Here is a 12535-nt window from a genome sequence, read left to right on the forward strand (position 1 = left end):
ATATACAACTATCAGGGCTTCAGAGGATTTCCTGGTTCATGATAATCCAATTTTCTTTGTGGTCAATAAGTTCATAATAAATTCAGCAACAGAATCCTCCCTATCTTTTAATTGATATATTTTAATCAGGATGGCTTGGACATTATCGGGAGGACAAATTATTAGGACTTGGCTTGAAAATAACTGCAGATACTTTGGGGGTGCTTGAGCAGAACATTTGGTACCTTAAGCAGCTGGTTATTATCATTTTTCATGTCTCCAAGCATTAAAACTAAATTGATTGAGTTTTCTTTTGTTTTTCCTTTGGTCCTTTTTTGTGTCAGCTATCCCAACGTCAACATTCACAACTTCACCACCAGCTGGAGGGACGGCATGGCTTTCAACGCACTAATCCATAAACACAGGTGGGCATTTGATGAAATTTTGCGAGAGTTTTAAGCACTGAACCAATGAATACAGAATTCTATTTTATGTAAACTGAAAGTTCTAGATCTCCTTTCTGAGACATCTGCATTTCTCCATCTCTTGTCTGCCTCTTCAGACTTCACTCCAGACCACTTCTTCTGTGAAACCTTTAACTTAATTCTGTAATTTTTCTTACCCTGGAACAAATGCTAACAGCCACATCTTGTGCATGAAAACATGGAAATAAATCCTACATTTAGTCAGGCTTACTTTCAGGTGCTTAGGATTGGATTGCAGATCTGTATCCTACTGTATCTACTGCAATTTGGCACTTCTGTCCTTTTCCCTTGGTCATGTTTGAAGATGCACTGTGCGTTTTTGATCAAGCTACTCTGTAAAACATATGAAATCAGTATGTATTGTATGGGCAAGCAAGTGTCCACCTTACATTCTTTGATAGCCAGCAGTTCCTGAGTATTGATATGCCTTTAAGCATACTGAAGTCTGAATGAGTCAGGGCTAGAGATCACATATACAGAGAAATTCACACACACACATGCACACACACACACACCCCTCCCTTTCTGCTGAAGAGAAAAACGATTTCTATTTTAAAAAAGAAAGGCAGAAATTGAAAACAGGATAAGAATTAGTTGTTGACTCCTCAAGGAGTTGAAAAAGAACTTCAGGACTAATTGAGATAGAGGAAAATCTTTTTCAGGAAAATTGCCATCATTGAAAGCTTAGATAAAAACCCCTTAGCTAAAAATAATTCATAAAATTAATTTTTATTTTCTCTTTGTCCAGTATGCTTAAAGTTGAATATTCTGTCCTGGTATTTATTTTCTCTGTAAATGCCCAAGAATTGTTTGTTTTCTGCAACTTGAAACCTAATTAGAGCAAAGTTGCCTCTAAATTACTAGCGGACCAACATTTACTCCAGAGCAGGGGTTCTCAAACTTTTTAAACAGGGGGCCAATTCACAGTCCCTCAGTCTGTTGGGCTGGACCAACTGGGTGGCATGGCTAGATGGTCATGTGACTGGGTGGGCATGGCCAATTTAGCAGTCCATTAAACAATACACACAAATTAAACTTTAATTTGTTATGCTCCTGGGGATGGAAAGCCGGCTAGTGAAGGGATGTGGCTGCCTAGGGTATGTGTGTGAGGGACTCCTGTTTGTGTGTGTTTGTGTTCTCGCGCTCTCTCTCTTTCTCTCCCTCCCTCTCTCTCTCTCTCTCCCTCCCTCCCTCTCCCTGTCCCCCCCATTCTCCCTCACACTCTCTGGAGGCCAAAAGGGGCCCATTTTTGGCCTCCCAAGGCCTCCGCGCATCCTGTTTTTGGCTCCTGAGGCCTCAGCGCATCCTGTTTTTGGCCTTCTCGGTCTCCAGTACAACTCTGTTGCCCAAAAACAGGTCCGTTTTTGGCCTCCCAAGGCCTCCATGCGTACCGTTTTTGGCCTCGGCCTCCAGAAGGCGGGTGGGGGCTGGCGGGTAGGTGAGGTGATATGGGCGGGGCAGCCTCATAGTCCCACGCAGGCCGGATTAATGGCTTTGGCGGGCCATAGTTTGAGGACCCCTGCTCCAGTGGCTTATATTTTCCTTTACTTTTTTCCATAGGAGATTGCCTTTTAAGATGCTGTTTGAGATTTGGACCATTATATTTTCAAATCTTTATCATTGAAAGTTTACCTTATGATGACATAAAGCTAATTTTTAAAAATATATTTTTCTCTTTTTAAAAGAATGAAATTAGATGTTATTTATCTAATTGTGAGGTTGATCTCTCTCTCTCTCAAAAGGGAAGAAGCAAAAATTCCCATAGACATGTGCTTTACCAGGAGATGGCTATAGACTTTTTTCAATCTGTCTCTCTTACCAGAATTTATCAGTAAAAACAACATGGGTTGTGGGAGTGTGAATCCTTTTTCCACATACCAGCAATTCTGTAATAGCTGCAATTCTGTCCTGGAAAACAGGTGATGCACCAGTAATTAGCAGTCTGCTACCCCAAAAACAGGCAGAGCTATCCTTCGTACACCCAGATCCCAGATCTTCAACCTTGCAACAGCTTGAGCAAGATTACAATGATGTATGCATCAGCCTAGGTCTAGGACATCATTTATTGTCCCTAATAGCAGTTTCTTCTGCTGAGAAAAAAGTTACTATTCTATTTGGAGAGAAATTTGTCTCTTTTAGGCAAATAGTGGTTGGAACAATAAAGAACTCCTACCCGGTTCCATATATAAGAAATAATTTTAAAAATTCTTTGAATACTGATTTTTATCAAGTAGCATCACAACAAAAAGAAACACATTCAGAAAATATTAATAGTAATAGCAGTTGATTGATACTCTTATGATCACATGTTCATGCAAGCATAAAAGAGTCAGAGCCCATCTCAAGGATCTACTGCATTTGGAGGGGTGCCCTTTTGGTGCTTTTGATTCTCATGTAATAGCAGTCCGTACATCGTCATATCTTATTTGCTGTGTTCAGTTTTGGTCTGTATAATAAGGTAATTATTTAAAAATAAAAACAAAAACAATATGATTGAAATAACGCTAAAAGACTGCAATCAGTAACTGGGCTGGGAAATTGCACATATAAAACCCTTTTGCTGTTGGCTCCCAAGACAGTTCAGAGGCAAATGATTGATTTTAGACTTCATTCTTGCTCGTTTGCTTCAGTTGCATGCTCCAGCCCGTACATGCATGCATTTTATCTTTCACGAGTCATTTTTCTCTCATGTCACAGTATCATATCCCCCACCCTCTCCATTTGTGGAATTATTCTCCTTGATTAGTACGTATTGGGGTACTTTTCTCTGCCACAGAGTTGATATAGATGAGTCTGCCTCTGTTTAAAAGTGTATTCCATGTCTCATTTCTTACTGACTTTCATTCTTTATCTGTCTGATTCCTTTGCTAATATTCCTGCATAATACAGGACAAATTTAGGTAAATATATTTTACATTCTTAGGCCTGATTTAATTGATTTTGATAAGCTGAAGAAATCAAATGCACACTACAATCTGCAGAATGCTTTTAACCTGGCAGAGCAACACCTTGGCCTTACTAAACTCCTGGATCCTGAAGGTAAGAACTCTTGACAGTAACACCAATTTCTCTTCTTCTGTTAGTTTTCCTATATCTACTGCCTCATTTGTAGCCAGCCAAAACCTCCTTTCCAAATTCTTTAATCTCTAAACCAATGTGTTAAACAAAAGGTGACAAAACTCAGAGGGAGGGCTCATTGGAAGATAATATAATTTTTAGAGGCAGATAGCAAATTCATTTTTCTGTTATATTCACTCAGTTACACAGATTGCCTTATGAGTAATCCTTATAACCACAACTGGGACCAGGATTTTCACTGTAAATCATTGTGATCATGATATTGAATGGAATCTTATTATATAACAATTTTTATGGTAGTTGTTAAGTGAATCACCATAGTCATTAAGCTAATCATGTGATTGTTAAGCAAATCTAACTTCCCTAGTGTCATATTTTTGCTGGAAAGCAGCAAGTAGTGATCCTGTGACCATAGGACATTTGAACCAGTCCTAAATGCAAACTGGTTGCCAAGCACCTGAATTGAGATTATGTGAGATCAGAAATGGTGTGATAATATGAGTACAGATCATGATTCACTTTTTCCATGGTGTTATAATTTTGACTGTTAACTGAAAGGTTGTGATTGGGGATTACCTACATCCTAATGGAAGTCTCTGCCTTTTATTCTGTTATCTGTGTGTAAGATGATCAACTGCTTTTTCAGGCAAATCATAGAGTCCAAGTAAATAGCAAACCAGGGAATCAGTCTGGATTTAATTTTAAATTCTCCATTCCAGCACTCTAATGAAAGCTAAAACAGAACATTATACCAAACATGTTGCACCTGCCAAAGTCAGTGGTTTAAGTTTAACTCAGACCCTCAGCCCATACCTGTAAAAAATATGATAACACTGTAATTTGTGTTTCTCTACATTTATCTTCTGCAATTAATACTTTGGAGAAGGGCACGAAAGCACACTTAATGGTGCTTAGGTTTTAGAATCTGGATTGGGAAGTGTAGTATTCGTATTCCAAATCATGAATCTTCTCACTTTTTCTGTTTCGCCAACCTTATATGCTTGTCAATATAAAATATGAGTGAGAAAACCATGGGAGCAAAGGCTGGACTATCAGTATATGATCAATTCTAAACTTTGTGACATTGCAATATGAAAATGGGTTGTATGAAACTCTGTATTGACTTACTCCCAGTGCCTTGTCTGATTGAATTCTTGATCCTTGCTTCAGTGAATCTTCAACACGATTCTATGATTATCCAGCTCTGCATTAAAACAGTTCTTGTTTGCTTTTCAGATATAAGTGTTGACCATCCAGATGAAAAGTCTATTATCACCTATGTGGTGACATATTACCACTATTTTTCTAAGATGAAAGCCTTAGCTGTTGAAGGAAAGCGAATTGGAAAGGTACCCAGCTTAAAGGTTTAAATATGGAATGTAGCATGCTTATCTCTTTTTCTTGCAGACTTACTCAGTTTTATCATATGCAAATTTTAATGCCACTGCAATAACACTTTTTTATCTCAATATGGATTTGGCATGAACTATTAAGGGTGAATTAATTCACAATTTAGTAATTCCCTTTTAAATATTCTTAGGAATGCTAACATTTTATTTGGGCATGTGCATTTTTTTTATCCATTATCTCAGCAGTCCCAATTTTTTAATTTCATTTTCCCACTTGTTTTGGGTTGCCATTGAAATACATTGCATGAACATACAAACTTGTAGACATGAACACCATCTTCACATTGCCACAATTTTTATCTGAAGAAGTCTGATCCTTATCTCTTTGCCTTCAACTGCTTGTTTCAGGTGCTTGACAATGCAATTGAAACCGAGAAGATGATTGAGAAATATGAGTCTCTTGCCTCTGATCTCCTTGAGTGGATTGAACAAACCATTATCATTCTGAACAATCGCAAGTTTGCTAACTCACTGATTGGTGTGCAGCAACAGCTACAAGCATTCAATACCTACCGCACGGTGGAAAAACCGCCCAAGTACGATTTATTCACCATATCATTATCTTTTGGGTTGGGAGAGAAGAATTAATTCCAGTGTAATAAACAACAGGAATCATCTGGCAATTTGCATGTGTTAATCTTAGATGATTAGAATCTAGTGATGTTTTCCTGGTGAAATACTAAATTTATACTGTTCATCCAGGAACTCAAGGTGATATACTTGGTGCTCCCTCCTATTTTTCCCACAGCAGCAACCCCCTTGAGTGGGATTGGGCTGAGAGAGAGTGACTTGGGCCAAATTCACCCAGTGAGTTTCCATAGCAAAGGGTGAACTAAGTCTCTCTGTTTCTAATCCAATACCTTAACCCTGTACCACTGTCTTTTTTTGTTTTCTTTTTGGAAGAATTACATTAAACTAAGTATTTTGCTCATTTTCTGGTTAGCTAAGTGTAAAAGTCCTTCTCTATCCACTTAGTATGACTGCAGATAAGACCCCAGGGCTGTAAGTGGTCTGAGCCATGAGCATGCATGATTTTATCTTAGAAATAAGGGTGTTTGCCTTTATTGTAATATATAAGCAACACAGGCTGCAAGCAGATGTACAACCAAAAGCAACTGCCAATTGTAGAAAGGAATATAAAAATGTATTATTGTGTCTAATCCAAAATAATTCATACAGTAGCAATAAATCATCTTGGCAATATATTTCTCTTGATGCTGAACATTTTCTTTGAAAAATAATAGTTTATAAACTCTGTAGCCATCAATAATCTATTATGCACTTTTGAATTCCTTAAAGTATCTGATTCTGTACAAACCAAGAGAAAAAATATTTAAAATTGCTGTGTTGCAAGTAAATATAAAAAGAATTTGGTTTGCTTCTTTCAAGAGTAGGTAGCTAAATGTGTGAAGTGTCGTTTAAACTAGCTATTAGTATGCATCATGTGTCTTGTTACCAGATTCCTTGTTTATTTATTTTGCCTGCATAGATTAATATGGCTACAATGACTGTGTTCATCTAAAGCATCCACATATATAGATGCAAATACCCTATTGTTCCTTTGCAGAGTTAATATTTGCCTCTGGATTTTACCCACACTGCTTTCTTTTCAGATTCACAGAAAAGGGAAATCTGGAAGTACTGCTTTTCACCATCCAGAGTAAAATGAGGGCTAACAATCAAAAAGTGTACATGCCCAGAGAAGGAAAACTCATCTCAGATATCAACAAGGTAAATACCTATATAAATTTCTAATTGATTTGTTCACCCAATGCTACTAACTGAACTCTGGGATGATCAGGATTTTGAAGCCTAACAATAGTCTTGGATAGGATTTCTAGTATATAATGCAACAACACTGTGACTTCCAAATAGTTTGGACTGAAACTATCAAAAACCCTTAGATAGCACAGTCTACTTAATTCTTGTCTATTAATTAATTAATTAAGCCAGTTTGGTCTAAGGACCAGGCTGCAAACAGTGAGATTGTGAGTTCTAGTCTTGCCTTTGAATGAAAGCCAGCTGTGCGTGACTGAGGGTCAGTCACACTCTCAGCCCAACTCATCTTCCATGGTGGTGGCTGTTTTGGGAAAATAGGAGGAATATTAGTATGTTTGCTGCCCTGAATTATTTAGAAAAATAATAAAGGTGGGATATGAATAAATAAATCAATTTTTAAAAATCTAAAATAATTTTTTTTTTAAATTACGATAGGAATTAGTTCACCACATCCGCAGTGTACCTTGCTTGAAATAGATCTATACTAGTCTCCCTTTATTTCTTTATCAGCAAAATATAAATTATATATATATATATATATATATATATATATATATATATATATATATATATATATATATATATATATATATATATATATATATATATATATATATTCAATTGCAAAGGCAGTCTCTTCTTTTTTTTTTTTTTTTTTTTTAATAATGCAAAGCCAAGCGTAAGTGCATGCTGAAAGGATTTTTTTTTCTGAGACAAAATGGAGCCAGACATAATGGTAGGCGAGCAAAACCATAAATAGAGGAGTGGTATCATGAAATTCTCGGTTCTCATTCCACATTTTTGGGGGATCAATATAAGGAGATAGCACAACCCTGGCCTCTTCTTTTCAAAGTGACTTTTCTAGCAACCACTATCAGGATTAGCTGTCCTGATTCATTTCTGCTTCTTCACACATTCCTCCCTACTGAGTTTCCCAGTGTTCTTACTAAATGTGGAAGAAAGAAAAGGTAGTCCCTAGAACAGTGTGTCTCAACCTGAGCAGCTTTAAGATGTGTGGACTTCAACTCCCAGAATTCCTCATGCTATCTGGGGAATTGAGCCACTGTACCGCAGTGGCTAGAGTGCAGTACTTCAGGCTACTTCTGCTGACTGCCAGCTGCCTGCAATTTGGCAGTTCAAATCTCACCAAGCTCAAGGTTGACTCAGCCTTCCATGCTTCTGAGGTGGGTAAAATGAGGACCCAGATTGTTGAGGGCAATATGCTGACTCTAAACCTCTTAGAGAGGGCTGTAAAGCACTGTAAAGCAGTATACAAGTCTAAGTGCTATTGCTATTCTAGGAGTTGAAGTCCACACATCTTAAAGCAGCTGAGATTGCAAAATGCTGCCCTAGAAGATGTACAGTATGTGGTACACAGGCCACTAGGAAGTAAATTTCTGATTTAGATTTTTATGCAGAATGCAAGAACTTAACCACAAAATGCAAGTCATTTTTTGTGCACTATAGGAGTGTTTCTGTGACTTGTCCTGGGCTTGTTTCTGGATATTGTAGTGTACTCTAGTCTATAAAGAGCAGGACATTGAATATGCATTATTTTAAAATTATTGTTTGGTTTCCTTGAGTCTACACACATTTAGCTTTACCAAAATGAAGCCATTTATAATCTAAAAATAAAAATAGGCCTGCTATGGAGAATAGTTTTCAGGAAGGCTGTTATAGAAAAAGAGTGTTGGGATGAATAGAAAGAATATGCTGCTACATGACTTCCCTTGCCCAGGCAAACTCCCCATTCAAGTAGGAACAAGAGAGAGGATGTTTAAAGGGAGAGAAGTGTATAATGAAACTACTGAAACTTATTGCCCTGCAACAAAGATGCTAGAAAAGAAGACAATTAATCGCTTTACTGGTTCAACCAGATGAACAGCAACTAGTTTGACAAGATCTAGAAGAGATAATGTACTTTTAGAAGGATAACACTTTATAATTTCCTTTTCATCCTGGTTGGAATTCTCAGGGCAGCTGTTGCTTTCATGCGTAATTGCAGCAGTAAATTCCTCATGTGTGAAATTGCTTGTAAGTTCTTAAATATCCTTAGGTTCCAAACAGCAGGACATCTGAAGATTGAATACAAGATGGCTGATTAGGAATTGAGAATTGTTTATTTTTTTTATAAGGAAGATCCGATAAACGGACTGGCTCCCTTGTTTGCATTCGGTTAAAACAGGCAATATTATATGACCTTTCTTTCAAACAGACATCTGACCCAACGTTTTGGATTAAAGGGTGCTGAGCATTAATTGCACAGGGAACTTGGGATGTCATGTGCTGTTTTTCCCTGCTGGATCAGTTTGCTTTATTGCAATATTGCTATGATGGCTTTTGCTGCTTTAATTGTGTTTGCAAAGTTTTCAGGATGCATTTCTTCATTTCTTGGGAAAGTACATATGTTGCTAAGATAAGAATAGCATCCTGACTAAAGGAAGTCCTCTCCAATTTTTTCCCCCTTAGCAGTTTTTCAGATTTTTCACTGTAGCCATGAGTCCTTGAAAGGTTTCCTTTTATAAAGTGAAACCTATCTTTTCTGAGTCAGCCATAAGGTTTTGTCATTCAGCATCTGACTATTGCTATGCAGAATCTAGAACCCTTCAAATGAACCACAGAGAGGAAAACTCCCAGGTAAAACAATACAATTTTATTCTATTTTATAGGAGCGTAAATACTGATAGTTCTAATGCTTTGATCAGCCCTGAATGTCACTCATTAAGGGCTTTGCCTCTTAGGTTTCCTAAATAATCCAAGCAATCCAAAACTGTCTTATTAAATTATTATGTAATATTGATGCAGTGTTGAAATAAACATTTACATTTCCCAATTTTTTTCTTTGTGTAAACTGCACATTTTTTAATTACTTACTCAGGCCTGGGAAAGACTGGAAAAAGCTGAACATGAAAGAGAACTGGCATTGCGTAATGAGCTCATCCGACAGGAGAAACTGGAACAACTTGCTCGCAGATTCGACCGTAAGGCAGCTATGCGGGAGACTTGGCTAAGTGAAAATCAACGGCTGGTTTCTCAGGTGACACTTTTAAAGCATTTAGGCAAATAAAGCTGTAATCTCTAACCCGAGGATAATTCCCACTTGCATTAGGGAGACGGACACGTTTCTCTGCATTTCCTTCAGGATTGTGAACAAACCTACACTGAATTACTTATGAATGACTTCCTTGCACTAGTATCTATTAATCAGAGAATGCAGTTTGTCTGCAGAAAATTAAGTCATGTTCAGGTTTATTGCAAACTTTTTTTTTTAATTTCTAAAATTATGTTGATGCAAGATTCTATCAGAAATGGCAATCCTTACTGAATTCTAACTCTTCATTGTAGACCATTTAGAGAGACAACCCTACGGTGGCATCATCATGTCAGAAATGTTAATAGCCTTGCAGTAAAGGGCAGGAAATTATGACTAAGTAAGAAACTGGACTAAAGTTTACTAGTCAAAATGAGTGCAAGTCCGCTGTTCCACATGATCAGGATATGTGTGTTTGCATTTTTCAAATGCAAAATATGGTATAACATAGTGGTATAACTTTATTGATTAGTCAATTGGCCTATCAAGAATACAGGCATAGCACTGACTGGGTTCATACTATGGCTAAGCCATGTTTGCTCACCAAGGCTTCATTGAATAAGCCACAATTGGAGAATTGGAGGAGCAAGATGGGGGAAACATCACAGGTCAACCAAATCTTTTAAACAAGTTGCTGGTCAGGTTTTACCTCCCAGGGCCACTTATCCTAAGCCAGTGGTAGACCTATGACAACTGCAGAAGTGTAATAAGTGCGCTCACATAGGACTGCCCTCCTCTGAGTGCCGTCGGCCAGACAATGTCGGCTGGCGGCCCCCAGGATGAGGGCATTCTCTGTGGTCGCACCAACCCTCCGGAATGGGTTACCTACTGGGCTCTGGATGGCCCCCGACCTCCGCACTTTCCGCGCCGACCTGAAGACATGGCTTTTTCAGCAAATTCCCTGATCTGCTGCAAGGTTTTAATTGTTTGGGAATTTTAAACTGGCTTGTTTTAGCATTATTTTATTGTTATGTTGTTTTTATTCTGTGAGCCACCCCGAGTCCTACGGGAGAAGGGCGGCATATAAATTTGATAAAATAAATAAATTAATAATTAATAAGAGGCTTTATGGTAAACAATCTCAATACCATTGTACTAATCTACTTAATGCTTCCTCTTGTAGGACAACTTTGGATTTGATCTTCCAGCTGTAGAGGCTGCAACAAAGAAACATGAAGCTATTGAGACCGATATTGCAGCCTATGAAGAAAGAGTCCAGGCAGTGGTTGCTGTTGCCAGAGAACTTGAAGCAGAGAACTATCATGATATTAAACGCATTACTGCGAGGAAGGATAATGTGATTCGCCTATGGGAATATCTCCTGGAGTTACTAAGGGCACGCAGGCAACGACTAGAGATGAACCTTGGTCTGCAAAAGATCTTCCAAGAAATGCTCTATATTATGGATTGGATGGATGAGATGAAGGTAAATGGCAGAACTGTATGCCAACTGTATTCAGAAAAATAAGCAAGCTTTCATTATACATTTATTAGGCAGCTGCTCACATTTTCCAATGAGATAAAAGTATACCCAAAGGATATGCAGATTTTATGGTTATAACTGTTCCCATTATGACTTGTTTCAACTCTGAGTTAACGAGGAGGCTAGAATATATCCTGAAAAAATAGAGTAGATTTGGATTAAATCTTTGGGCCTAAAGCTAATCCTTGATTTTTGAACTCAGTTGGGATCGAAACTATTATTGCTAAGCAGTGAAATTGTCAAGTGACTTGTTCCCTATTTTACAACCTGGTCATAAGTCATTTTTAGCACTTTCATCACCATGAATGGTCATTAAGCAAATAGTTGTGAGTCAAGGACTAGCTGTATATCAAATTGTAATAATTTTGTTGCTGTGGATCTTTTGAGAACCAAGCTGTTGCCAGTGCCTGCTCAGGTTTTTTTTTTTTAAAGTGATGTGCTGTCCATTGTGTTAAGAACTTATTCCCACTTTCCTTTTACAGAATAGTACAAAATAGACACTTAGTCGATTGTGAAGTATGAATTAGTGTATAAAATCAGACAGGTGAGCAACAAGTGCTGAGTTCTGTATTTGCAAAAGTATTTGTATTTTATAGAACATGCTGGGCAAGTGCAAAAGATCAAAGAAGGGATATTTATGAAACAGTAGTCAGAAAAATATCATTCAATTTTTTAAAAAATGAACCATTAGGAATTTATCCTTTCCCCAATTGATTATATACAAACAGGTGTTGCTAGTGTCTCAAGATTATGGCAAACATCTCTTGGGGGTAGAAGACCTGTTGCAGAAACATGCTCTTGTGGAAGCTGACATTGCCATACAGGCTGAGCGAGTGAGAGGGGTCAATGCATCTGCCCAGAAATTTGCTACAGATGGGGAAGGTAAGATACTTGAGTTCACTCTTAGATGTGTGCTTGACCTGTTGGTAGATGCCAGTTGTAACCCCATGTATGTTAGGTGTTCAAAGAGATAGAAGATACTAATTATTAGTTTATTGTAACCACTCAAAGTCACCTTTTGTGAGCCACATAAATTAGACCAGTGAGTACATAAAAGTAAACTGTCAAGTGGAAGGGAACATGTACACACCCAGATTCTCTGGACATGCCTATTCCATCATATACCTGTGCTTCGAGCACAATATTTAAATAAGATGTTCATTTGTAGAAACAACACATGTAGATAAGAAGTGTACAGATTTAATAATTACGGTGACCCAGCCCCAGTTCC

The 12535-nt window shown here is 37.7% G+C and overlaps 1 protein-coding gene across 3 annotated transcripts in view; it reads left to right on the plus strand.

Annotated features, from left to right (window-relative positions):
- SPTBN1 (spectrin beta, non-erythrocytic 1) overlaps nt 1-12535 on the plus strand; it is a 170842-nt gene that overhangs the window by 114260 nt on the left and 44047 nt on the right. For all 3 annotated transcript variants that reach the window (XM_034427371.3, XM_087888433.1, XM_034427372.3), the window contains 8 exons: nt 324-404; nt 3388-3503; nt 4779-4891; nt 5300-5487; nt 6565-6682; nt 9609-9767; nt 10945-11247; nt 12033-12186. In XM_034427371.3, the coding sequence (XP_034283262.1) occupies nt 324-404; nt 3388-3503; nt 4779-4891; nt 5300-5487; nt 6565-6682; nt 9609-9767; nt 10945-11247; nt 12033-12186 (1232 nt within the window). The remainder of the gene's footprint in view (nt 1-323; nt 405-3387; nt 3504-4778; nt 4892-5299; nt 5488-6564; nt 6683-9608; nt 9768-10944; nt 11248-12032; nt 12187-12535) is intronic.

This window comes from Pantherophis guttatus, chromosome 1 (genome assembly GCF_059756535.1).
Source record: "Pantherophis guttatus breed Tessera chromosome 1, ASM5975653v1, whole genome shotgun sequence".
NCBI classification, from domain to species: domain Eukaryota; kingdom Metazoa; phylum Chordata; class Lepidosauria; order Squamata; family Colubridae; genus Pantherophis; species Pantherophis guttatus.